At 47.6% G+C, this 27,672-nt stretch overlaps 1 protein-coding gene across 9 annotated transcripts in view; it reads right to left on the bottom strand.

Moving 5' to 3' along the window:
* Positions 1 to 7,875: 7,875 nt before the first annotated feature.
* MRAS (muscle RAS oncogene homolog) overlaps positions 7,876 to 27,672 on the bottom strand; it is a 59,749-nt gene continuing 39,952 nt past the window's right edge. For 5 of the 9 annotated variants that reach the window (XM_015132033.3, XM_077990924.1, XM_015132034.3 and 2 more), the window contains 4 exon segments: positions 15,950 to 16,103; positions 14,825 to 14,924; positions 12,778 to 12,857; positions 7,876 to 11,229 (listed from right to left, as the gene is read on the bottom strand). In XM_015132033.3, the coding sequence (XP_014987519.1) occupies positions 11,130 to 11,229; positions 12,778 to 12,857; positions 14,825 to 14,924; positions 15,950 to 16,103 (434 nt within the window). In that variant the 3' untranslated portion in view covers positions 7,876 to 11,129. 9 annotated transcript variants of the gene reach the window in all.

Genomic DNA, 27,672 nt, shown 5'->3' with positions numbered 1-27,672 from the left:
GGTACGTGCTGTTTGAGTCAATGGTGGCTGGAGTCACTAGCAGGCACTCCAGAAGCATTTACGGATTTGATTTTGGAATCCTGGTTAACATTTAAATAGAGTTTCGATGTGTCAGCCACTATTTTGAAAGTATATGCAGTCATGTGTTGTTTGATGATGGATATATGTTCTGAGAAATGCATCCTTAGGTAATTTCATCATTGTGTGAACATCATAGAGTGCACCTACACAACCCTGGAGAGTAGAGCCTACTATACACCACGGTTCTATGGCTTTGAACATTTAAAATTTTAAATTAAATGTAATTTTTAAATTTAAAATTTAAATTGTAGCCTACTCCTTCTAGGCTACAAACCTGGACAACATGTTACTGGACTGAATACTGTAGGCAAGTGTAAGACAATGGCAAGTATTTGTGTATCTAAACATAGAAAAACGACAGTAAAAATAGGGTACTTTAATCTATGGAACTACCTTTGAATATGTGGTCTGCCCTTGACCAAAACATCCTTATGTGGCACATGACTGTATCTAATTCAAAAATAGCTAAATATCCCTAAAATAAGTACGTTATCATCAACCCAATTTGACAAATGAGGCAATCAAGGCATAGAGAGCTTGGACAAGTTACCGAAGGTCATCAGCTAGCAGCATTGCTGGGCCAGACCTAGGCAGCCTGTGTTCTTACTGCACTCCACACATCCTCTGCACCAATAACACCAGAAATCTCAGCAATGCCAGCCACAAAGAAGGAACGAAAAGTTTGGATGGTTTGGAGGAGGAGGGGTGGTGGGGAAGAACTGTTATATTAACATGAAAGTCAGTGGTTGTGCCTTGCATCACACGGTCCATTTCCAGCAGCCTCAGCCACCAGGCTGACTCTGAGGGAGCAAGGCCAAGGTCAGGGCCGAGGGGGCTCCTGGCTGTGGGTGCTCTCCTGGGCTGCAGTCCAGAGGACCCCAGACTACACAGGAGGCCTCCTGGGTCTCATTCACTGGGCTAACTGCTGGGTTGTCCCAGCCTCGACTTCTCAGATGGAGCTGGGAAAGGCAGCTGGAGGAACAGAACTGGAGGTGGTGTCCAAGGCCACAGCTCAGGCTGCCCCTGGAGGAGGCCCAGAGCAGACACTCTGGAAAATGACTGTCACTGAAGTTCAAAATGCTGCTGTTGAGTCATGCAGAGGAAGTTGATCTGCATTCAGCTCACTTGGAAGAAGGCAGGGATGTGGGAGATGCATTGAGAGATTTTCCTCAAACAAAGTTAAAATTAAAAAGGGGCGGGGCAGCTACCTGGGACTAGCTCAGTCCTCAGTGTGGCGGGGTTGCTGGTGAATGGAGCATGGGCTTCCAAGTCAGAATTCGGTGCACATGCAGGCTCAGTCACTTCTGGCTGTCCCTGGACCTCAGTTTCCCTTTCTGTAAAACAAACATCACATCACCTACCTCACAGGGAAGCCATAAGGTAATATGCAGAAATAGCAGGGTGCCTGGTTTACAGTAAGTACTCAACAAAATGTTAGCTGATAACTAGTTATTGTTGTGCATTTATTTACTGTATGCCAAGTCCTCTGTTGAATGTGTAATGTGGGTTACCTAATTCAGGGTTCTTGAAGTGTGGTCCCAGGCTAGTAGTATCACATCAACTGGAAACTTGTAAGAAATGCAATTTCTCAGGCCCCAGACCTGCTAAATCATAAAAGCCTATGTTTTAACTCCCAGGTAATTATGATGATGATGATTGCTAGGTTGAGAACCACCAGCTAATTTATAGTTCTTAGTACCATTATTATAGAACAAGGTGAAAATTTTATTCTTACCACTAAGGTGACCAATGGTCCTGGTTTGCTGGGGACTGTCCTGGATTTAGCAATGAATGACCAGTGTTTCAGGAAACTCCTCGGTCCTCAGCCAACTGAAGGTTTTGGCCATCTTATTAAGAGCTGAAACCAAATTTCATTCTAGGAAGAGATTATGGGATTATGGCTAAAGAAAGCAATGAGGTTTAGAGAATCTAAAGGGATGGGTGTTTAGCCCATTGGGTGGCTGGTGCTGGAGAAGACAGGTTGGTAGAGGGTCTGGTATGGGGTGAAGGCCAATTGAGAGGCCCTGACAGCAGAGGGACGATCCCTGGGACCCCCAAGTCCCCCAGCAAAACTCAGGAATGGTTATTTATTTTTTCAAGGGACAGGGTATTGCTAGGTTGCCCAAGCTGGTCTCAAACTCCTGGGCTCAAGCAGTCCTCCTGCCTCAGCCTCCCTAGGAGCCGGGATTAGAGGTGCAAGCCACTGCACCTGGCTAGGAATGTTTATTGAGAGTGAGTTTTCTTTGTAGAAACTGAGGCAGGGGCTGAACGTCAGACTGAAATGGACAGAAGTGGAGGTCCCTGTGAGAACCTGACTTTCAAGAACTGTGTGAAGTCTTCAGTGGGCCTTGGGATGGCCACAAACCATAGGCTTGGGAATGGAGAAGGATAGTTTGAGCCAACTTTATTTAGGTTTTAAGGCATGGAGGCCCCTGCTGAGATCTGTAATACTTATTATTCATTTGATAAACGTTCAGTATTAACTTTGTATCACCAGACCCTTCCCTGGGCCATAGATATAAAAATGGAAGAGATGTGGACAAATGAGATATCACAGTAGACTGTGACCAGAAAACCAACAAATCAAGCCAGGCTCTGATGCGTCCCACTTTAATGAAAACATAAGAATCCACTATGGTCAAGTGTCCATTTACACATCAAGGGCTGGGAAACTGATCCTTTATAGGAGTGGCTTTATAGACAGTGGCTACTCCAGGCAGCTGTTTTTTGATTAACCCGTGATCACTGAAAGGCATGGTATTCAGGAAATGAGATTAAAATGCAGCCCAGCTAGTGGTCTCAGCTCTGGCTGCACAGCAGAATCACCTGGGAAGCCTTAAAGTCTTGATGTCCGGGCCCCAACCTAGACCAACGGCACCAGACTCTTTGAAGGAGTGGTCCGGGCAGCAGAATTATTTTCCAGGCTCCCTGAGTGATTCTGTTATACAGTCTGAGTTGCGAACGACTGGTCTAGGTGGTTACAAATTCAAATTCAAGTCGATGGCATTTGCCTTCAAGTGCTTTTTTGACATCCCTCCCGTCTCTCCTCTGCTCCCATTGCCCAGCTGGGCTCCCATCCTAGCGATGGGTTTTCAAGTAGTCCTGGAGCTGCCACAGCACCCTGAATTTTCTCTGCTCTTCGCTGGTTTTGTACCAGGGTGTTGAGGGCCAGAGAGGCAGGGGGTGTTAACCACAGCAAGGGTGGAGAAGAGGGAGTCATGTGGGTTACACATTTAGTCATAACCATAAAAATGGGCAACCAGCAGCCCTTGCGGCTGCTCTGCCTACGGAGTAGCCATTCTTTTATTCCTTTACTCTCTTATTTAACTAGCTTTCACTTTACTCTATGGACTTGCCCTGAATTCTTGTGCAAGATCCAAGAACCCTCTTTTGGAGTCTGGATCAGAACCCCTTTCCGATAACAGTTCCAGACCTTGAGGGGTCCTCATGAATCAGATGAAGGAAGGAAGAAGTACCCGGACAACTTTGCCCAGAGAGCCAGCAGCTGTCTTGTAGATAAGAACAAGCCCAGCCGCAATTTACCTTCCTGTGGTAAGAACTTTTATTTTTACCTAAATTTATCTAATTAAGTGGTTCTCAAACTTTAAGGTGCAACAGAGTCTCCTGGGAAGGTTGTTCAACACAGATTGCTGTGCCTCACCTCAGAATTTCTGATTCATTAGGTCTGGGGTGGGACCAGATAACTTGCATTTCTAGCAAACTCCCCGGATACAGAAGCTGCTGGTCTGAGGGTCACATTTTGAGAGCCACTTATCCAATGATTTCACCTCTGCTCATTAGCCCAAGCGTAGGGCTGATGACAGACTAGGAAGCTGGATTTGAGTCAGAGCTAATGGTTTAGCACATAATTGCCAGGATGTACATTCCACTGAAAGCATCTGTCAGTTCTTGCCTTGGTATAAACCCAGCTTTCCTTTTTTATATTTAAATTTCCATATTAGCATGGTAATGAGCTATTTGGGATGATGCGGAAGCCCAGCAGCTATGCTAAGTGAAAATCCAGCTTGCACAGATTAGCCCACCTTTCCGAGTGCTTAGGGACTCAGAGTCCCTAAGAGTTCTCGGCAGTTAGATTTTTTTCTTGTTCTTTACATTTACCATAGTTGTGCACATTTTAACCAAAATGCAAGTGTTGGAGAAGCACACTGGGAGCCCACTTGCCTCTGTGTGAAAACTTCCCATAATTAAGGGAAGCTGACCGTGGGCGGGCACTTGAAGCTCACTGCCTCCTCCTCGCTGGGCAGACTCTTGCAGCTGTTAAAGGCAGAGGAGTGAACTTTTTGTCATCAAATGAATGCAGATGAAGCTTCCTCTGGTTGGATGAAGCTGAACCAGATCTTGAGGAACAGTGAGTCCAGGGCTGGATTTCATTTCGATTCCAGGCCTGATGTTCTGGGCCAGTGGCTACTCAGTCTTCATTGTGCCCGCAACTCTCCTGGATCTTGTTAAGATGCAGATCCTGACTCAGCAGGTTGGGACAGGGCCCAAAACTCTGCATTTCCAGAAAGCTCCTGGGTGATGACAATGCTGACATCTGTGACACATGGGAACTTCGGTTCATAGCCTCTTTAGAAGTGTGCGGAGATGAAAGAGGACTTTAAAATAGTCCTGGTATGGACCTGGGAATCTGGGATCCTTGAGAAAGGGAAACCTTCAATCTTCAAAAGTAATGGAAGTAGTGGGCCCAAAATGTGGCTAAAATCTTCATCTGGTCAATGAACACCCTCTTCATCTACTGAGTACAAGGATTATAAGGGACCAAAATTTATGGGAGCTCCTCCAGGTCAGAGCATTCCTCTTAATGCACAGATCCCCACAGCTCATCATCCTCATGAGGCTGGGAACCCCTGTGTGGCACAGGTTTTAATGTTCTCTGTAGTCCTGATGTGGGGCTCAGGGCTCAGTAAGTGTGTGCTGCCTGAACGAACGGACATGTTCGACCATCCTTTTTTTGTGGCTAATAAACATCAGCCCATTACTAAGTGTTCAGTGGCATAGCCCACTCTGACACATCTTAAAAATTAGATGGAGGAGCCACCGGGGTGTGAGGTTTGAGCAGAGCAGAGACATAATTTGACTTCCATTTTACCAAAAATTTCCTGGCTGCTGTGTTGAGAATGAACTGCAAAAAGACAAGAATGAAATAGGCATGAAAGATGGCAGCTCAGGGTGGAATGTTAGTAGTGGAGGTGACAAGAAATGGGCAGATTCTGGATATATTTTGGAGTCAACAGAGATTTGTTGAGTGTGTGATGCAGGAGAAAGAGAGGAAGGAAGGATAACTCCAAAGTTTTTGGCCTGAGTAACAGGAAGCATGGAGTTGCCATGAGCTGAGCTGGGGAAGGCTACATGTGATGCAGGTATGGGAGGGTGAAAATGAGGAATTCCGTTTTGGACTTGTTAACTTTTGAGACTGGGTACCTGACACATCCAAGTGAGATATCAATTTGGCAGCTGGCTATATGAGTGGGACTTGTGAGAGTTTCAAGTTGGAGAGGTACAACTGGAGGCCCACAGCAGATAAAGGCATCTGAGCCTCAAGACTGGATGAGGTCATCAAGAAAGTGAGTGTAGGTAGAGAAGAGGACCAAGGGCTAAGCTCTGGGGTGTTCCAAAGTTAACAGATTAGGTGGAAGATAAGGACTAAGAAGGAAGTGACCAGTGAAGGAGAAAAACTAAAAGATGGCAGCATCCTAGAAGCCAGTGGAAGTCTCACGAGGAAGAGCGGGTGTTCAACTGTGTTACTGCTGCAGGGAGCTCAAGTATGAAAAGGCTGAGAACCAGTCTTTGAATTTAGCCAAATGGAGGCCATTCACCGGTGACTTGGAGAATGGTGGTGGTGATGTAGTGGCAGGTGAAAGCTTACCTGGAGCAGTTTAAAGAGAAAGAAATGAGAGGAATGCATGACAGTGAGCATAGATTGCTTTTAAGATGGTTTCTTGCTGGGCTGGGTGTGATGGCTCACGCCTGTAATCCCAGCACTTTGGGAGGCAGAGGTGGGTGGATCATTTGAGGTCAGGAGTTCGAGACCAGCCTGGCCAACATGGTGAAACCCCACATCTCTACTAAAAATACAAAAATTAGCTGGGTGTGGTGGTGTATGCGTGTAGTCCCAGCTACTTGGGAGGCTGAGGCAGGAGAATCGCTTGAACCTGGGAGATGGAGGTTGCAGTGAGCTGAGATCATCACACTGCACTCCAGCCTGGGCGACAGAGCAAGACTCTGTCTCAAAAAAAAAAATAATAAAAAAAAAAAGGATGGTTTCTTACAAAAGAGAGGAGAGAATCAAGTGGTATCTGGCTGAAGAAGTGGGTCAAAAGAAGGTTTTGTTTTTCTTTAAGATGAGAAAGATCCAGTAGAGGGGAAAATTGGTGTTACAGAGGAGGGGTGAGAGGCCAGGATAATGCCTGGTATGTGCTACTGCTCGAGGAAGGGGCTTGGCTTCAGCCAGGAGCATGGAGGGTTCATCACTAACAACTAAGAAGGCAGAGCAGGTGGGTGCAGATGCTGCAGAGGGGGCAGAGAGGGTGAAAGAAGTCTGTGGAAATTCTGTTCAGCTGTTTTCAACCTTCTCAGTGACGCAGTGACGGAAGAAGTATCAACTGAGAGTGAGGGAGATTTGACACACACAGAGAAGGCAATGTGAAGATGGAGAAGTAAAAGATATGGAGGTGCTGGCCTCCAAAACTGGAGTGATGGAGCCACATGCCAAGGAATTTTAGCAGCTACCGGAAACTGGGAGAGGTAAGGAGCGAAGGCCCTCCTGGCACCTTCATTTCAGGGCAGTGATACTGAGTTTTGATCTCTGGTCTCCAGAACTGTGAGAGAATACATTTCTCTTTTAAGCCACTAAGTTTGTGGTAATTTGTTACAATAGCCACATGAAACTAATATAGAACTAGAGGAGAAAGAACTGACTTACCAGTTCCTAAGACCCACTGCCTTGTTCACTACCATATACCCAGCACCCACCCCAACGCCTAGCATACAGTAGTGCCCAATAAATATTTGTGGAAAGAACGAATGGGCAGGAAGACAGGCCTGAGTGGTCCACTACATCGCCTCTCCCCACAGTCTGCAGTCTAGCCTTCTCTGCCTCCAGCCCAGAGGGCATGAGAAGCATCCTCCAGCACCCAGGTTTACATGTTTCAGCTAGAGTTGCCCATAAGAGCTACCAAGAGAGGGTTTTGGCTTGTATTCCCTGGAAAACGGAGCCTGAGAGGTTCAAGTTGGCCAAGTACCCGCCGTATTTAATCAACAAAGAAGTGAAATCACATTGTGCCAAAGACTGTAACCCCAAGGATGGGGGAAGAGGGCAGTTTCCATGAAAAGGAATGTCAGGCAGATAATCCAATAGGTGTCCTGGACAAAGAGCACCGTTTCTGGGCTCCTCACCACAGTCCTACGTTAGCTTTAGTCCTCCAGCTACTTCGAGGTGCACATTATTGTCCCATTCACAGGCAGGGCAGCTTAAGACTAAGGCAGGTCATTTGCCCAAAGGCACACAAAGGTCAGTAGCAGGGCTAAAATCCAGATCTGCCCAGCATCAAGAGGCAGTGCCTCTAAATGCTGTGCTAGCCTGCCTTCATCCTTCGGCTCTGCGCAGGAAGGAGACACCCCATGGCCACCAGTGGGCTCCTCCTTACTTTAGATCTGGTTAGGACCAAGGTCATGCTCTGTAAGAGGTGGATGTTCCGGGCAAAACACCAACAACTCACAATGTTCTCAGCAAAACTTCAGGAATATTGGAGTAAAAGGAAATAAGACAGGTACGTGTTTCTCTTCTTTATTAATCAGTCGAGATATACAAAGACTTAATAGAAAGTTACATAAAAGGCTCAAATATCATTGAGATCTTCAGGCATCACTCTCGTTTCACAACAATGGCCACCTGTTAAGACTATGAAACAGAAGCTGGGCACTCCCGGGCGCACAATAATTCAAGTATCTTTCATTCCAAGTAAACTCGACATGGAATTTCAAACACGATGGGCTACCAATGCAGGGAACCTGTCTGTGGCTCTGGATTTGCTGTAATGTCTGAGGGGCCTTTGGGTTAGAGTTGCCACGTTAGTGGGTCATGTCTCCTGGCAAAGCGAGACAGGCCCCAGGAGGCCAGCCAGGCATTCTCCACAGCAAATGTCATGAGAAGGAGGTGGGAAAAGTCCTAAGAGAAACCATCCAGGTGTCCCCTGTGTGGCAAAGTGCACGGGTAGTAAGTGGCCATAGCCCGAGTGGAGAGGATGGCTAGGATTATCTCTGGAAAAAAAAGCAGCCCTCTAAAGAGGGTGTCAAATAGTGGAGGAAATCTGAGAGCACACAATGGCAAAGGCATGGGGTGAGGACATTTCAGGAAGGCTGTGCTCCAGGAGATGTGAGGGTAGCACTATTCTCCGGAAGACCAATGGGAACATGAGGATGTCAAACAGCCACAAGTCCCAGTTGGCTCCTCGGTCATGGTGTGGCGTGGCCAACCAGGTTTCCCAGTCTGACCCTGGTAGATGATGATGGAGAAGATGATGGAGGGATGCCACGGGGCACACTCTACACTTTACTCTGGCCTATCTGGAAGCTACCTCAGTCATGAGGGCCCACTTCTACAAATGGGGCATTATTTACTCATTTCACTTATGGGGAAATGAGTTCATGGGAGATGAAAGCTTACCAGAGGCTCAACAGCAGAGGCTACAGAAGACCAACCCTTAACTAGTCTCTCTCAGGCACTATGGAGTTCAACTGTGAGCCAAGAGCAGGATGGATGAACAGATGCACTGTCCCTTCTGTCCCAACCATGTGGTTGAAATGCCTGTCTTCTCACCTTTATGGCCAAGGTCTCTCTTCTATGTCAGCTGATCTGCTTCCAGTGAGACTACCCCACTCAGTGCCGTCGAGGAGTGGGAGCTCCATGGTGGGTATGGGTTACGCTCGTAGTGGTTGGTGCCCAGCAGGAGTTTTCTGGCCGTGGACACCGCCCTGTGTGCAGGGCTTCTTCTCCTACTCCGCCATGCTCTCAGTTCTGAGCATCTCCATCCTCACTTCTTCCTGCCTGCCTTTCCTCCGCCTCGCCTCCAGTTTGCAGCTGCCATCAAACACACACGTACCTGCTGCAGATGCCACTTAGGGAAGCATAAGTGTTTAAAATACCTCTTATTTTTGTCCTTTTAGTGTTTAAAATACCTCTTAACATTATAGGATCTAAGGAAACTCTGAAGTGCCTCATCTGGAATGTTCTCTCTTATCCTTCCTTTTAGGAACAGAAAAAGGGGCAATTTAGTCAAATAAGAAATTTGATTTCCAACAAACAAAAGTCTCAACTATCTCCTTTTGTAGCAGAATCACTCTCCAGCTGGGCCCCTCAGTGCTGGTGATCTTGCCGAGGTGGGAACACGGCGCATTTTCAGAACCCAGGTGTCCTGGCATCCGGGTGGGTGCTCACTTTCCTCGGGTTTCTTTCTCCAGAGTGGCCAGGCCACCTGCTGAGGATATTCTAGTTTGCATAGTGACCTGATTTGTAACATCTAGAAAATAAGGTCACCAGCTGTGCTGCCTTATATTCTGACCTTTTCTTTGGTACACCGTTGTTCCTGTTGTCACTCCACTCCCACCCCAGCTGGAAAAACTCCAGTCTTTGGCTCACACCAGCAGCACCTGTGCGGGGGTGGGGCGGGTTGAGCATCATCAGGGAGCTGGGGAGACTGCCCCCTTGTGGAAGGTGTATGAGAGCCACACATCAGCCCAGCCTTCCTTACTTGTCAGATCATATTATAGTGAAGATTCAACAGGTCAATAAAAATTGCCAAAAAGGCAACCAGCACTACTTTTACAAATACTGGAAGGGGTCTGCTCATTGACTGGGCTTACAGAAGTGGTAGTCAGTTAACTCCAAGGGAAGATGGCTTCAGGTCTTGGTGCTGTTTTAGTGATAAGAGTATTGAATCGTTTTTGGTTAAGATCCAGCATGAACTGGAGTTTTCTGCATGGTGTCCACATTAGGTTACTTTGACGTGTCAGTGTGTTCATATCAGAGAGGCACCAAACAGCACAGCCAACGTGAAAAAGCAGCAAGAGACAGATCTGAGAAACCCAGAGCCTCCTCAGACCCCTGGGGAGGGCAGAGAACTTAACCCATACTGTCTGAAAAACAAATGAACACGTTTGCAAAGCCAATCAGCTTACTTTAGTTTATACATTTCCAGGATAATGAAAACCCCTTTTAGAACTGACATGCTCATGACAGCCACTCCCTTCAGCAAAATACAATCTGTTTTCTAATATTTGCATCCCCAACCATAGGAAAACCCTCTGGGTAAATACCTCTCTCTTCTCTCATTTCTAGGCCATGAGTAGGGTCTCTTTCCCTCCCAGGTTTGACCCATGGCCTGAGGCTTCCAGCTACAGTTCCCATTCACTTCTGTCCTCTCAGTCACTCTACTTTCAGATTGAGTTGAGTTTTGGCACTGATGGGAAAACTCAGTTAAAAAACAACAATATTCCAGATATGTTACCAGAGAGGTCTGCTGAACACTTGAAACTTCACGAGGCAGTGAGCCCAGACCCCTTTAATAAAATAACAATCACTAAAATAATTTAAAAATCTATAAAAGACATCCAAGCTCAGACACTGTGGATGGGGGGTAAGGGGAAGAAGCTTGTTCATGGCTTGTTTTGTACTTTGTATGTGGATAAACACTTCCACATCAAACCAACACTATGTAGTTACAAGAAACAGCACACCCACCGAGAGAGGGGCAGGAACTGGGTTGAATCAACACATGGGGAGGCCAGGGGCACTGGGATGCTGCTTCTGCTCACAGGCGGCTTCCTTGCTTCTTGTGAGAGGTGGGAAAGCCCGTGCCCTCTGAGCAAAGCCAGACCCTGTCTGCTCCCTGCCCACTCACCCTTCTCCCTTCCTGTACCAGGTCCTTGGGCCAAGGGTTGTGGTTAGAAATGGTTTCAGTGCAGTTAGGTGGGGAGGGGCCCCGAGGGATGGCCAGGCCACAGTCACTGTGCCCAGGGCCTCAGGCCTGTCACAAGATCACACATTGCAGTTTGTGCGTGCCTGTGGCCCGGTCTCCCCGCCATTTGGTTTTCTTCTTCTTCTTCTGGCTTTTTTCCGGAATCTGTTGCCTTTTGAAACAATGAAGGACAGAAAGACAAAGTCAGAATGGGCTTTGCTTCTCCTCTGCCCCTCTCCTCCCTAGCCCCAGATCTGAGGCAGAGGAGGCCTGTTGTGGCAGGGTTAGTGGGTGAGGGGATGGGGATGCCATGCCTCACCCAGTGATTGTCCTGGCCACTGGATAGCCTGGCAGGATAGCTTCTCTTGAGGCAATGAAACAGGGAGACAGGGGAGGGGATAACCTAAATCGCCCTACTGATGGGAATGACTGACATTATGTTGTGGCTACATTTACATAAATCGTAAGCTACATCACGATTTGTCTCATAGAGTGCTGGTTTCTATTTCTGTGTTTCATAGTTTAAATAAAATGATGGGTCAACTAAGCATAAAAGCCATTTCATGTTTTCTGTTAACTTTTCCTATGTCTAAAACCTGACCTTGGCACTACTGGTTCACAACCAAGACATCACCATAGGCTACCTGATGGCAGCACGTCCTAATTGGAGGCAAAATGCCTAAGATAAAATAGTTTCTTTCCTTTTGTAAAGATGGCACTTCACTATGTTGCCCAGGCTGGTCTTGAACTCCTAGCCTCAAGCAATCCTCTTTCCTCCACCTCCACCTTTGCCTCTGAGTGCTGGGATTACAGAAATGAGCCACCACACCTGGATGAGAAAATCATTTTGAGAGTGCAAAACTGCCAGCCAGAACATAAAGTGAAGACTGTAATATTTCCTCATTATGCTGGGGAATAATGAGAAGATGAGCTTTTTAAGCATGTTGGGGGATGTGTGTATAGTGGGGGTTACAGCCCCGGGGCTGATCTCACAGCTCACCAGCAGCCCTTGGAGGCGCCAGCATACAGGCCACAAACTCAACGCACAGTGTCTGAGACCCACTGGTTAGGCTGCTGTGCATGTTGAAGAGTTGGGAAATGCGATAGATTGGTGACAGGAGATGCAGCCAGGAGGCTGTTTTAGTCATGAGTGCATGAGGTGATTAAGATCTGGACCCTGACCATGCAAAGGAATGTACAAGAAACTTTCATTAGGATTGCTGACAATACTTGGAGATTGACAGCTGATGGGGTCAGGAAAGGAGATACGTGTGCAATGCCTCTGAAATTTGAACCTTGGAATCAGAATATTGGTTGTTCAGGGGAAATATCAAAGGGTGCTCTGATATCAGGACATGGAAGAGGAGAGAGACCTAGTTTGTACGGTGTTGAAAGCTTTGGCGTGAGGAGAACACTGAAGCCAGGCTGCAGGGAGCTGCCTTCCAGGGAGCCTGAGCCGCTGCCTCAGACAGGAAGGCATTTCCACTTAGCACGTGCAGCAGACTTCACCCACAAACCCGTCAGCAGCTGTGGGGAGGGCAGAGGTGGGTGGAAAGAGCAAAAGAAAGAAACGGAAGGAGGGACAAGAAATCCAAACATAGGCCCAGAATTCTACAGTCTCATGGCCTCAGAAGAGGAGCTGCTTCCTCAAGCTCCCAGCTGCCTCCAGGAGCCAACCCATGCTGTGGAGGCCCGCTTCTAGGGAGGGGGCAGTGCTCACCTAATTACTCTCACGAGGTCATGGAAGGCTTTGTCGACATTGAGAGGTGGGTCCTTGGCACTGGTTTCTATGTACGGAATCTGGAAGGCAAAGCTCAACTTGGTCAAAGTGGCACAGAGATCCTCAAAGCCCCGTTCCACCCTTAAAAATGCTCAGAGGTTCTGAGGAACCCAGGTGCTTTCAAAACACGCCACAGAAGCCCCAGCCCCCAACAGCCTCAGGCATCACTTGGGGCTTCTCACTCTTTCAGGTTGGAAAGTGTTACTAATGGCTTTTCCAATTCCCTCTTGTTCTCTAGGCACAGAGATACTTAATAGCTCCCTAAAAATAGAATAAAGTGATCTTTTTACATACTTGAAGATGAAAAACTGTTTCATTTATTAAACTAAAATACATTCTGATTCTACCCATTTTTCTTTCTGAGGTCTGTTTCTCCACCTTGGGATGACTTCTGCCCCTCTTTCTGGGCCCCTCCAGAGTGGACACTGGTAGAAAAGGCTGAGGAGAGACTGGGCCATGACCAAGACTCTGGGCCCAGGTGACCCTGGCCCATCTGTGCTGGCCCCCACCCCGGCCCAGCTCTTGTTTGGTCTGTATCTATGAGCCTAGGAGCTCAGCCATGTTTACACAAGGTTTTTGTCTGCACGTTCAATGCTGAGAAATCATCACCCGGCCGAAAAGGTGCAGACAGCGGGAGATGTGACCATGGTGGCCCCACAGAGCAGGTTTCCAGGGCCAGATCTGCACCAAGCCTCGGGCTGGCAGAGGGAGGAGAACAAAGACTCTATGAGGTCAGCACACACTCACTCCTGAGCGCTCACCTTCTCCTACAGCAGGGACCCCGCCAAGGCAGGAAGTGTTCGTTCCCCAAAGGCGGGGAGCAGGGTGGGGAACACACAGGCCTCGCTTGATGAGACAGATGGAAGTAAACTGAGTGTGATTAGACTGAATAACTTGGTGATTTTTCATAAGTTTTTTCTGATTACAAAATTAATGCCTTTCATTATAATATGCTGGAAAAAGAAAAGCACAGTGGGGAAAAGAAAAATAACACTTCAAATGCATGGAGGAGGGTGACAGGGTAAGCTGTTGTTCTAGAGGAGTAGATTGTAAATCACTGCCCAGAACACAAACCAGTCAGTATCTTCCCATCCATCATCATCACGTGAGGTCAGATGTGCACACTTCTGCTGTAGCCAACAGACACACAAAGGGCAGAGCACAAAAGGCAGAGCTTAAGCCTTTGAAATATTCATTGGACAAATATTTGAGCCTCTGATAACACTAAATGGAAACTGCTCTTCATTGTGGGCTGTTTGGCTTTCCAGGTCTCACTATCCCTGACCTCATTTAGTCTTCACATTAACCCTCTGAGGTAAGCAAGTATCTCCATTCTGCAGCTCAGGAGACTGAGCTCAGAGTGACGCACTTGCTCAAGGTCAACAGCAGCCGGCAGAGCATCAGGGTTTGAACCGGGCACACTTTCCACTTTCTCCTGGCCCTGGTAAGAGGTGCTGAGGTCTGCTTTGGAGCCTCTTCCGGCTGGACACCAAATCCAGCCATGGCAAGTGCCCCTGATAAGTGGCCAGTACAGTCCTACGGGGCCCTTGTGAGTCAGGACAACGTGCTTCCCCGCACACACCCAGGGGAGGCAGGAAGGCACTGCAACTTGAGCTGGGACCTACCTGGAGCCCCTTCACATCCTGTACTCCTGCCGGCTCAGTAATGGCCCAGGCTCCAGGGCCTCAGACCACTGCCACCTGTGGTCCCACCCCATCGCTCAGAAGTCCCTGAGTTGTATGATCCCCCCCAGGTCCCAGACACCTTCTACTTTCTTTCTAGGGGATCTGCCTCTACCACTGAAGAAACACTGATGTGCATTACCTGGATTCCTGGAATTGCAGGATTTCAGCAGCAACAAGACTTAAACTAAGGGGAGCCCTTCAATAAACAATAGTTTCATTCCCAAAGACCAGGACTGCAGGGGTGACCAGGCAACAGCTTTTACACATCTCCTGACCCCCTCTACACACACGCACACACCTACATTGTGTTTGGTCGCCATTTCTTTTCCTTGCTCCCTGGTGATTTTCCTTAAGTGCATCAAATCGACCTTGTTGGCCACGAGGATCATCGGGAATGACTCCCTGGGAAACAAAGGAATAGCAGCTCTGTAAGGTTTCCACCACCCCTCACACCTAGTTAAGGTGGCGCAGCCACATCTCAGGCATAGCACAGTCAGCCTACAGCACCTCCCCAGTCAGCCTGGACTGCAGTCCCTTCCCTCCTCCTTTCCAGAGAGAGGTTAGGGTTAGGGGAAAGGGCCTGGGGGCTGCTGGCTGTCTTGGCTTGAAGCCTCAGGTCCACTGCAAGGCCAATGGTGAGGCCTCGAGGGGCTGCTGGTCAGGGGCTGGCTCCCCAGACCTGGTTCCCATCTCTTGGGTCACTCAGATGTACCAACCACACAACCAGCTGCACAATTAGGATGGCTCCCAGCAGAGGGCATCAAGAGGCATGGTCACCGTAAAGATTCTTATTGACATGGGCCAAATTTTGTCCAAAACTGAATGAAATGACAATCTTACCGCATCTTTGGCAGCATTGGGTATTTCCATTTTTAAAAATTATAATTTGACAGGTGAAAAATGGTACTTTACTATCTTCCTTATATTTATTTGATTAGCAAGAAAGTTGAATATTTTCCCACATCTGAGCCATTTTTGTTTTTTCTTTTGCAATTCATGTATTCAGAGTAAAACCCACAGTCATCTGTGGGAGCTTTATGTGTATGTACATGTGGCCCTTTACCTGGTAAACTGATTAACACTTTCTCTTTGGAATACATGTTAGCTAGATTTTTCTCTGTCTTTAATGGAATTTACTCAAATATTGTTCTTTTCCTATTAGTTTGTGTTTTTATTTTCATTACATAGCCTCTTTGAGACTCAATAAGACCAAATGAGTATAAACCAAATTTCAAATTATTTAATTACTCCACATAAGGCTTAAAAAAATCCAAGCCTTTAATTAGGGGCGAGAGAGAGAGAGAGAGAGAGAGAGAGAGAGAGAGATTGAGAGACAGATTGAGAGAGAGAGAAGCGCGAAAGCGAGCGCGCCCTAGGAGGCAGGCGCAGGCCTCTTCCCAGTACTCTCACCTGTGTTTGATGCTCACCTGTCTTTGACACGCAGGATGAGCTGGTGGAAACGGTCCACGTGCTCGAAGCTGGCCTTGTCGGTGACGGAGTAGACGATGAGGAAGCCATCCCCCGTGCGCATGTACTGCTCCCGCATGGCGCTGAATTCCTCCTGCCCGGCTGTGTCCAAAACTGGGGTGGGATGAGGCCATTCAGGGGCTGTCCTCATCCACCCTGCAGCCCCCACAGCCTTCAGACTCCCAGACTCCCACACTGCTGCTGCTGTCCCTACCGTGGCTCAGTCCAAGCTGTCCCACGAGAGGCTACACAAGCTCTTTCTCTGGGGCTGCTCGAAGGGTCCCAGCTGAAGCCCCCCCGCCCCCACCTTGAAGCCTGCTTCAGGGTGAAGCTGTGACTTATTGTGGACCCACCAAACCCTTCTCCTCCAATTTCACCCCATGTGCTTACTGGGCCTAAGTTCTCTGATCTACAGAGGCGCCTCATGAAGTCAGTGATGAACTACATCATTATGTGCTACATAATCCCTCTGGCCAGACCTGGGCTTGGATCCCTGCTGCAAGGCCTATAAACTGTGACTCTTTGGGAGGTTGCCTGACTCTCTGAGCCTCCCCTTTCCTCCTATATAGATGAAAACAGTGCGTCTACCTTGTACGCCCTAGGGCAGGAGAGCTTATTTATGGACATGCCTTGGGGAATGCCCTGAAGAGGCCATCTGGGCAGGAAGGGCGTCTCAGCCCCCAAGGGGACAGATACCAGGGAGACCCTGGGGGAGGAGTGGCCCCTCACAGCCAGGGCATTTCCTCCCAGGCTGGGACTGGAAGCTCTTCCTCCTAACCCATCCATCCCCTCAACTACTCCTGCCCAAGTGCTCGCGCTCCTCGCCCCCACCTTCCTCCAGCCTCCTTCCTGCGGAGGGCAAGTCTCATCCCTCTGCTCACAGCCACAGCTCAGTAGGCAGGTGGGGTTCCTTTTAGCAGTGCAGGCCTGACCCCTTCCTGCCCTCCAGGAGAATGAAGTCTGAACCTGCAGCATCCTCCAAGCACCTGCTCATGGCTTAGCCTCCCCTGCATCTTCCCAGTCCCCCTACTGTCTGACCAGATCCACTTTCCCCCTCTCCCGGGAGGCAGGGGAGCGGCTGGTTACAGATTTTGGAGCCAGCCCACTGGGCAGTCTGGCTCCTCATGCCTGGGTGTGACCCCAGGCAAGCTACCCTCTCTGTGCCACCATTTCCTAAACTAGGGATGGTCAAGGTAGTTTTCAGTTAATAGATGTAATGCCCTCTGTGCAGTGCCTGGCACAAAAGCCCTATGGGAGGGTCTGCTGTGAGCTTGCCATCCTCACCGGGGTCTTCCCTCCCGCTCTGGCTACCCTTGCAGCCCAGGACGCTTTCCTCCAACTTCCCCTTCCCTCCCCTTCTCCATTGGCTTTGGTGAGTGGACTCTGACTTGGCTGTTGCTGGAGCCCCAGGACTGACGCCAGCCCCATGCCAATGCCTCCGGGAACACTTCTGGCCGCCCGTGTAGTTGTCCCCAGCAGGACTGTTAGCTCCCAGGGGTAATGGCAGGTCTGTGCCAGTCACCTGTCTACTCAAGGCCTGGCCAAAAAGTAGCCCCGAATAGTACCTGAATGAAAAATAAATGTGAAGTCTGTCCATTCTTATTCATTCATTTAAGGAATGTCTGAGTGCCTGCTGGGTGGCAGAAGTGTTCTAGGCCCTATGGACAGAAGGCAAATGAGACCAAATCCTTGCTTTTATGGGACTCACCATCTAGTAGTGAGACAGATCAACAAATGAATGGCTGTTATTTGAGTGGAGATAGATACACAGTGTGAAGAATGATATAGTTGGCTGAGGGTCACTGGCAGAAGTTGGTGTCATTTTGGATAGGGAAGGAGGACCACTATCAGGAGGTGACATTTGAACAGTGACTAAATGAGGGGCCGGAGGGAGCCACATGGCCTAGCGGAAGAGCACCCCAGGCAGAGGAAACACAACAAATTCGAAGGCTCAAAGGTGGAGGCGTGCAAGGGCAAGAAGGGGAGTGAAGGGCGTGTGAAGGATGGAGAGGAGGTGGGGGCAGACGGTGGGGCCTGCCACACTGTGTAAGGTTCGCTTGGTTCTAAGCAAGACAGGGGCCACTGGAGAGTTTGCATGAAAGAATGGCATACTCTGGCCAGGTGTGGTTGGCTCACTGCAACCTCTCCGCCTCCTGGGTTCAAGCGACTCTCCTGCCCCAGCCTCCCGAGTAGCTGGGATTACAGGCGCCCACCACCATGCCCAGCTAATTTTTTGTATTTTTAGTAGAGATGGGGTTTCCCCATGTTGACCAGGCTGGTCTTCAACTCCTGACCTCAGGTGATCCACCCGATGCACCTGATCCACTGAAGATGCAGGATTAGCCTCTAATTCCAGCGCTTTGGGAGGCCGAGGCAGGTGGATCACCTGAGGTCAGGAGTTCAAGACCAGCCTGGCCAAATGGAGAAACTCTGTCTCTACTAAAAATACGAAAATTAGCCAGGCATGGTGGCAAGCGCCCATAATCCCAGCTACTCACGAGGCTGAGGCAGGAGAATCCCTTGAACCCAGGAGGCGGAGGTTGCAGTGAGCCGAGATAGCGCCACTGCACTCCAGCCTGGGAGACAAGAGCGAAACTCTATCTCGAAAACATTTTAAAAAATGAAAAAGAAAGGAAAAGAACAGCATGCTCTGGAGGACATCTTGAAAAGTTCATTCTGGCTGCTGAGGAAAACAGAGCAAGAGCGGAAGCAGGGACCCAGTGAGGAGGCTAGCACAAGAATCCAGGCAACACACACTGGTAGAGCCGAGGGCGGGGAGTGGGTGCTGCGGGAAGTGACCAGACCAGGGCCACTTTCCAAGACAGAGTCAACAGGAGCAGAGCTTTCTGGAGGAAAGTGGGATATCCTCTCTGGGGATAGAGAGGTGAGAGAAAGAGGCACTGAGGATGATGCCTGTTTCTGGCCTGAGTGTCTGGGGGAATAGTGATGTCAGATGCTGAGGTGGGGAAGTCTGGGTGAGAAACAGGGTTTGGGGGACTCAGTTTTTGACACAGGCTTCAGAGCCTATTAGACACCATGTTTGACTTCCAAAAGGTGTCTGGGGACTTAAGTCAGACATAGAGAAGAGAAGAGGGGGCAAGAGATACAGATGTGGGAGTTGCCAGTATATAGACGGCAAGGAAAGCCACAGGACAAGCTATCTGGGGACGCCTGGGAATCCACATCTCCTTAGGCAGGCACCTTTACACAGTACCCAAGAAAGTAGCCTGTCCCCACAGCCCATCATTGCTGGACATCCCCTGGAGTCATTCGGCACTTCAGAGGGGCCAGTGATGGACACGAGGACCCAAGAGGTGCCCAGGGCATAAAAGCAGCTCATGGCTACTTCTGCTCCTTCCCTGGACCTCAGTCTCATGTAGGAAATGAGGGGCGGGGCTCCGGGACCAGTAGATATCCTTACAGCTCTTATATCCTAGAACTACTTCATCTGGATGTGAAATGAAGAGGTCAGAAGACAGGACCTACAGCCAAGGACCAGGCAGTTTCCCCTGTATTTCCCAGGAGGGAGCAGGAAGACCACACCTTCAACTAGAGGGACTGCAGCCTTTTTTTCTTAGGAAAAAAAAAAGAATTCCACTCAGAACTGCAATTAATAAAAGAGATGGAAACAGCATGCATTTGGCTGAAGTGTGGATGGAAAGGCCTGAATTGAAAAGCAGAAGATGGCTGGGCTCGGTGGCTCACACCTGTAATCCCAGCACTTTGGGAGGCCAAGGTGAGTAGATTACTTGAGGTCAGGAGTTGAAGACCAGCCTGGCCAACATGGTGAAACCCCATCTCTACTAAAAATACAAAAAATTAGCTGGGCGTGGAGGTGGGCACCTGTAATCCCAGCTACTCGGGATGCTGAGGCAGGAGAGTTGCTTGAACCCGGGAGGCGGAGGTTGCAGTAAGCTAAGATCGCATCATTCCAGCCTAGGCAACAAGAGCAAAACTCTGTCTAGAAATAAATAAATAAATGAAAAAGAAAAAGCAGAAGACATTAAGGCAAGATCGTAATTCACATATTTATAGATTTTGAAGGTATATATTATCTAAACAAAAACTAGAGATCTAGGATATTTTAAAATATGTTCAAATTAAAAAAAAATAATAAGGAGTTGAAAATCAAAATGGGCCCTATGGAAAGGAAAAATAGTCATCTCAGACATTGAAGGTCTTAGAAATTATATCATGCAGGCTTTCTGAAAGAATTCTTACAAAGTAAAAAATAAATCCATGAAAGAGAAAGATGAGTGATACTACAAACAGTGGTAAGAGAAGGAAACAGCAAAACATAAGAGTTAAGTTTAAGGCCAGTGCAGTAAGTTCAAGCCTATAATCCCAGAACTTTGAGAGGCTGAGGTAGGATGATAGTCTGAGGCTGGGAGTTCGAGACCAGCCTGAGCAATATAGTGAGACCCCATCTCTACACATTTTTAAAAGAACAGGCAAGTTTAACTAAATGTTGTTGCATAATTTGAAGAGAATAGATGATAATGTGGAACTAAAATCTATGATGTTCCAATGTGTAAGGGTAGGAGCCAGGAAAAAAGTAAGTACTAAAGTTCTTGCCTCATTTGTCAAGAGGCTAATGATCCTGATTACATCTAGATGCTGACAGAAAAATATGAGTATACATACACGTACATATATAGCATAACCACTAGTAGAACAGAAGTAAAACCTCAAACTTCCTAAGCAGCAGAGGAAAAATAGGAAAAAGTAAGTGAAACCAATCCAACAAAAGGCAAAAATAAACTTAACAAAAATAAGCAAATACAATAAAAAGTAGGCATGAAATAAGATAGCTGAAATAAATCTATGATTCACCACAATAAATGCAAATGGATTAAATTCACCTATTAAAAGCAGATACTAAATACAAAACCCATTTGCCTGCTTTCTTACAAAGACACATATAAAGCAAAATGACAGAAAGGATGAAAAATGGAAGGATAAAAAGACAATGCCAGTCACATGGTAACCAAAATAAAAGAAGTGCGTCTACAAATTGGAAAGGTACAAGCATCAAGAAGTGCCACAGTCATCAATCATAAGCATCTAGGCATGTTGCTTAAATATGTATGTGGACAAAAAAACGGATTTTGAAAAACAGCAGGAATTGACAAATTCCAATAATCATTATGAGAGACTTGAAGAGGCCTCTCTTAAATATAGAACAAATGATCTTCAGAAGCAATGTCCTATCATTAAATAACAAAATTGAAAGACTTGGCTGGGCAAGGTAGCTCATCCCTGTAATCCCAGCACTTTGGGAGGATAAAGCGGAGGATCGCTTGAGCCCAAGAGTTTGAGGTTTCAGTGAGCTACATTCTTGCCACAGAACTGCAGCCTCTGGGGCGGAATGAGAACCTGTTTCTAAAAACAAAACAAAATTTAAGCTTATTCTGAGAGACAGAGAGAACAAACTTTATACTCAAATAGTAAACAAACCTTTTTTATTTTTTTATTTTATTTTATTATTAAAAAAATTTTTTTTGAGATGGAGTCTTGCTCTGTCGTCAGACTGGAGTGCAGTGGTGCAATCTTGGCTCACTGCAACCTCTGCCTGCCAGGTTCCAGCAATTCTCCTGCCTCAGCCTCCCGAGTAGCTAGGATTACAGGCATGCGCCACCACGCTCGCTAATTTTCGTTATTTTTAGTAGAGATGGAGTTCCACCATTTTGGTCAGGATGGTCTCAAACTCCTGACCTCGTGATCCACCTGCCTTGGCCTCCCAAAGTGCTGGGATTACAGGCATGAGCCACTATGCCCCGCCGTGAAGCATTTTAAAACACACATCAAATTTGGCCATATATTAGGTCATAAATAAAAATTTCAACAAATTCCAAAAGGCAGAAATCCTATAGGCTAAGTTTTGTCCTTTATCTGAAATGCTTGGGACCAGAGGTGTTTCAGATTTTTTATTTTTAGAAGATTCTGGAATATTTGTATATACATAATGAGATCTCTTGGGGATGGGACTTAAGTCTAAATACAAGATTCATTTATATTTATACACATAGACTGAAAATAATTTTATACAATATGTCCAAGAATTTTGTGTATAAAACAAAGTTCATGTTAAGTACTTATATGCGGACTATTCACTGTGGCGTCACATAAGTGCTCAAAAAGTTTCAGATTTTGAATCATTTCAGATTTCAGATTTTTGGACTGCAGATGCTCAACCTGTACTGTAACAGGATCAGAAATGAACAGAAACAAGAGTATAAGAGAATCTAGCGACCTGAAAATGTTAAAAGCCATACTCCTCTGTAACTCTCCAGTTAAAAAGCAGAAATCACAGTTTAGAATTCAAGGACAATCAACAGTAATAAAACCTCTGATTTAAGGCCAAAGTGGTACTTAGAGAGGAAAATTATAGCTTTAAATGCATTTCAGAAACTAAAACTGAAAATTAACTAAACACTTAAATCAAGAGGCTAGAAAAGGAAAAATAAATAAAATAAGAGAGAAAGAAAAAGGTATCAATAAAAGTAAAAATTGCCAGAGTAGGCGGAGGGGAAAGTAGCTGATATCTAAAAATCAAAAGCAGATTCTTTCAAAGAACCAATTTTTAAAAACCCAACTTTTAGCAATTCTTATCAGAGAAAAAAAGACAAGCATTTGGAATGAGAAAAGGCCTCTGACTATGGATACAGCTATATATTTAATTATGGAGAAAAACATACACAGTTTGATAATCATAAATTTCCAATTCTCAACGAAATGGATGGTTCAAGAAATATAAATGATCAAAATTGGCTCCAGAAAACATATAAAACCTGAATACACTAATAATTACAGATAAAACAGAAGGGACAAAATCTACCCCAGGAATGGTATGAAGCTATCCATTGGTCTGGGAGGGCTAGCAGGCGAGAGGGGTGTGTGGCTGAGTTGGGCCTGCTCCCAAGTAGCACTAGCCCACCCCTTGTCTAGTCCACCCCTCCACACACATACACCTGGAAATGCCTGGCCACAGGCCCCTTGTCAGCAGTTCTGATTCCAAGGCTTCCTGCGGGAGGGTGAAGATAATGGGCAGCTACGCTTTTAAGAAATTATGATCCTGCCTGCATTCCACATGCCTGATGTCATGAAGGTAGGAGGACTCCAGAGACAGAAAGTATTAGTCACTGTGGAGAAGAGGTATGCTGCCAATGTGTGTGTGCGTGTGCGTTTGTGAGAGACAGACAGACAGATAGACAGAGACAGAGAGGCAGCCAGACCGGGGGAGGAGGAAGGGGAAAGATAAATGGAGAGACAGGGTCAGTGTTGTGCACAACTGTCTGCGATGCTCCAATCCTCCCACTTGAGGATCAAGGGATCAAGGGGTCCAGCAGCTTTGCAAAGGAGGATTTAACAGAGACCCTGGAACTGCTGGGAGCCTGGGGACTTCAGATGCCAAGGCAAGCCCCACATGCTGGCAAGGCATGCAGTCCCAGGCAGGAGGGCAGCCAGCATAGAGGGGCACCAGCCTGGGGCCCTGATGTAATGGTTAAGACCTTCTCCTCCTCCGCCTCACCTCTCCCCCTTTTCTCTGCTTCTCCTCCTCCCTTGTCCCCTTCCTGCTCCCTCCTGGGAAATACTAGGGAAACTGCCCATGCCTGGGATTACAGGCGTGAGCCACCTTCTCTCTCCCTCCTCCACCCAGGCTTCCAGAGGGAGAAAAGTCACAGCATGAGCTCTAGGGGCTCCGACATTGGCCCACAGCCCAGGGTACGGTCAAGATCTTTGGCTAAAAGTGGTCCCACCCACCGTGCTCCTGCTGGCAGCCAGCACTGTGCCAAAGGCTTTATACACACCCGCTCTCTCAGTCCTCTTCACAGCCTTGGAAGGAAGATATTACCATCCTCCTAGTATAGATGGGGACACTGAGGTCCAGGAGTTACAGGAACCCACTAAAGGCCACACACCAGGAAGAAAGGTGTTCCTATTTCCCTAAGGCCCAAGTGTCCCAGCCTGTCCAGTCATTTTTCTTCAACCAGAACCACCACTGTCTGGCCATCCTAGAACCGGCTGGGCTGTATCTCCATTCCAAGCCTTTGCCCAAGCCATGACCTCCATCTAGAATGCCCTTTCCCCTCCTCTCCACTGGCCGTCCCAGCCGCCCACCAGCTGGGATGCAGTCCATCTCCCCTCCTCCTCACAAGAGCGCCCAGCCTCTGACCTCCATCTTTGAACCCTTCCTGTTGCTTGTGTCATCGATTCCTCCAAGTTTGGGCCTCTGGGCCTGGCTCAGCTCCTCACCATGGGATAGAGTCCCAGAATGTAGAAGCCTGGCTTTCATTTCCCTGGGCCCACAAAAGCTTCAGCACCCAAGGAAGGCTCAAAAAATACTTGCAGAACGACTAGACGAATCATCTGCACTCTACAGGAAATGCCATCACTGGGTTAAAACAGCCCACTCCCGCTTTAGGGGAAATCACTAAAAACTGACTTTTAAACTGTTATGACACACGGCAGGGAGCGGTGGCTCACACCTGTAATCCCAGCACTTTGGGAGGCCGAGGCAGGTGGATCATGAGGTCAGGAGTTTGAGACTAGCCTGGACAACAAGGTGAAACCCCATATCTACTAAAAATACAAAAATGAGCCGGGCATGGTGGTAGGCACCTGTAATCCCAGCACCTTGGGAGGCTGAGGCAGGAGAATCACTTGAACCTGGGAGGGGGAGGTTGCAGTGAGCCAAGATCGCGCCACTGCACTCCAGTCTGGGCAACAAGAGTGAAACTCTGTCTCAAAAAAACAAAAACAAAAACTTTTATGACACCCCTTCAGGGTGAAATAAGGGTCATGGAATATCAAGCAATAGAGAAAACAATTTCTAGAGATAATATGCCTCCAAGGGCCATACCTAAAGTTTTCTTTTTTCTTTTCTTTTTCTTTTTTTTTAAGACAGAGTCTCATTCCATCACCCAGGCTGGAGTGCAGTGGTACAATCTCAGCTCACTGCAACCTCTGCCTCTTGGATTCAAGTGATTCTCGTTCCTCAGCCTCCCAAGTAGCTGGAATTACAGGTGCATGTCCCCACTCCCGGCTAATGTTTGTATTTTTAGTAAAGATGGGGTTTTGCCATGTTGGCCAGGCTGGTCTTGAACTCCTGGCCTCAAGTGATCCGCCTGCCTTGGCCTCCCAAAGTGCTAGGATTACAGGCATGAGCCACCGTGCCCAGCCCCATGCTAGAGTTTTCTATGTATCTCTAATTCACAAACCCGTCATGGGAGGCAGGAATGATTATGCCCATTTTACAGAAGAATAAGGTGAGGAAGCTTAAGAACAGATTCAAAAAAATAATGTCACTTAGTTGTACATACATAGTGATGAAGGGTATTTACTATTTTAATTTGTGCTCCCCTTTCTGGGTAATGGGTGTGTATGGAGTGGGGTTGGGTGCTGGGCAAAAGGGCTGATGCACTCACCACGCACTGTTCCTAGAAAAACGGCTGCTTTCTTGAACTTCTCCAAAATGCTGGCAGGGTGCAGACAGCCAGGACACCTGGGACTCCCCAAGGGGAAGGGGGCTAAAGTCCTGTGGTGGGCACCAATTGGCTCCCTGGTGACAGGGAAGAGTCCCTTTGCCAGTGGCCCCAACCTCCCTCAACACCCTGGCTTAAGGATAGCATCAGGGGAGAAGTGCCGGCCACCAGCTTTAGGGGTTGCTCATGCTGGAGGCCACACTCCTGCAGCTGTGGGGAATGGAGTGAGGGGGTCTTGGGATAAGTTTTCACAAGGCCCATGATCCCCAGAATTGGTGTACAAACTACATATGTGGGTACACATTCTGGGGAGATGGTCTATGGTTCTGTGGGATTCTTAGAGGAACCTAGAATCCTCAATGCTGCTCTCAGGGAAGGAAGAGAAGAAAGGGGAAAGGACAGCAGGGGTCTCAGCTGTGTAACTAGAGGCCAGGAATATCATGCGAACAGATGGGGGCCTGGCAGTGCAGAGAAACAGGGAGGCAACTGGGAGCACTGGCCTATAATCCCACTCCACCTTGCAATCCCTCTGGGAGGCTGGCATTTGACAGGTGAAGAAACAGAGGCAGGGCAAGGCTAGTGATTTGCTTAGGTTCATATGGCTAATGAGCAGTAGAGGCAGGATTTGAACCCACGCCCGTCCGATTCCAAGCCTTGCTCTGCTTCTCACACCAGCCTGTCTTTGAGCAGGGAGTCAGCAGTGGCATCCCCACAGCCTGTGAAGAACAGCAGGTCTAAAAGGAGGGGTGAGGACAGAGTTGGAGGACAGAAGCCTGGAGGCTGCTTCCTGCATTCACTCCACTTGCTTACACCAAACTCTCCACCTACTCCGCACCTGCGCCTGGGCAGCCAAGGGTAGCAGGGAAGCGAAAATTCATGAGTGCACTGGCTTCTCCCCCTTTAAAGGCCTGAGCATCAACTTCCAGGGCCTTCAGAGTGTCCGCCATCCTTCTCCATCATTCTCCCACTGCCTGGGTGACCACCACCCGCCCCTCCTCTTCTGCCAAAGCTTGCACTCTCAGCTCAGGAATTGAAACAGGGATCCAACAGGAGATAAATTCCACATGCTTGCACCCCACATCACCCACCTGAGAGGCATGGGGCCCCTCACACACTGCTGGGAGGAATGTGAAACAGTGAAGCCACTTTGGAAAACAGTTTGGTAATTCCTCAAAGTGTTAAACATAGAGTTACCAAATGACCCCCAGCAATTCCACTTCTAGGTATATACCCAAGAGAATTGAAAGCAAGTTTTCACATGAAAACTTGCACATGAACAGTCACAGCAATATTACTCACAATGGCCAAAAGCAGAAACAACCCAAATGTCCATTGATTGATGAAAGAATAAACAAAATGTAGTATATGGCCAAACGCAGTGGCTCACGCCTGTAATCCCAGCACTTCAGGAGGCTGAGGCAGGCAGATCACCTGAAGTCAAGAGTTCGAGACCAGCCTGGCTAACATGGTGAAACCCCCTTGCTAATAAAAATACAAAAATTAGCTGGGTGTGATGGCACACACCTGTAATCCCAGATACTCAGGAGGCTGAGGCAGGAGAATTGTTTGAACCCAGGAGGCAGAGGTTACAGTGAGCCAAGATCGCGCCATTGCATTCCAGTCAGGGCAACAAGAGTGAAACTCTATCTCAAAAACAAAAAACAAAATGTAGTATATCCGTACACTAGAATATCATAAAAAAGAATGGAATTCTGATACACATTGCAGCAGGATGAACCTGGAAAACACTGTGCTAAGTGAAAGAAGCCAGGCGCAAGAGACCATGTGCCATCGCATTCCGTTTCCATGAAACATCCGGAGTAGGCAAATCCATAAAGGCAGGAAGTAGATTAATGGTTTCAGGGACTAAGGAGGGGGGACAATAGCGAGTGAGTGCTCATGGGTGAGGGGGGTTTTGAGCAAGGGAGGGGATGGATACTTTCAGGAATGAGTGGCAGTGATTACAACGATTACTGATTTGTTAATCAATCAGCAATATGTGGTTGCACAACTCTGTGAATACACTAAAAACCACTGAACTGTACATATGAATTTCGCATGTGAATTTTATCTCAATAAAAAAAGTTATATGAGAAAAAAATCAACACACCTCCCTTCCTGTAAAACACATGCCCTCTCGCTAGGGTGGATGACCCAGCCCTGCTCCTAAGACCACCCTCTCCAGCTGCGCACTGGCT

This window comes from Macaca mulatta, chromosome 2, assembly GCF_049350105.2.
Source record: "Macaca mulatta isolate MMU2019108-1 chromosome 2, T2T-MMU8v2.0, whole genome shotgun sequence".
Classification (NCBI taxonomy): Eukaryota; Metazoa; Chordata; class Mammalia; order Primates; family Cercopithecidae; genus Macaca; species Macaca mulatta.
Note: the sequence above shows the minus strand (reverse complement) of the source record. Positions and strands in the feature narration are given on the sequence as shown.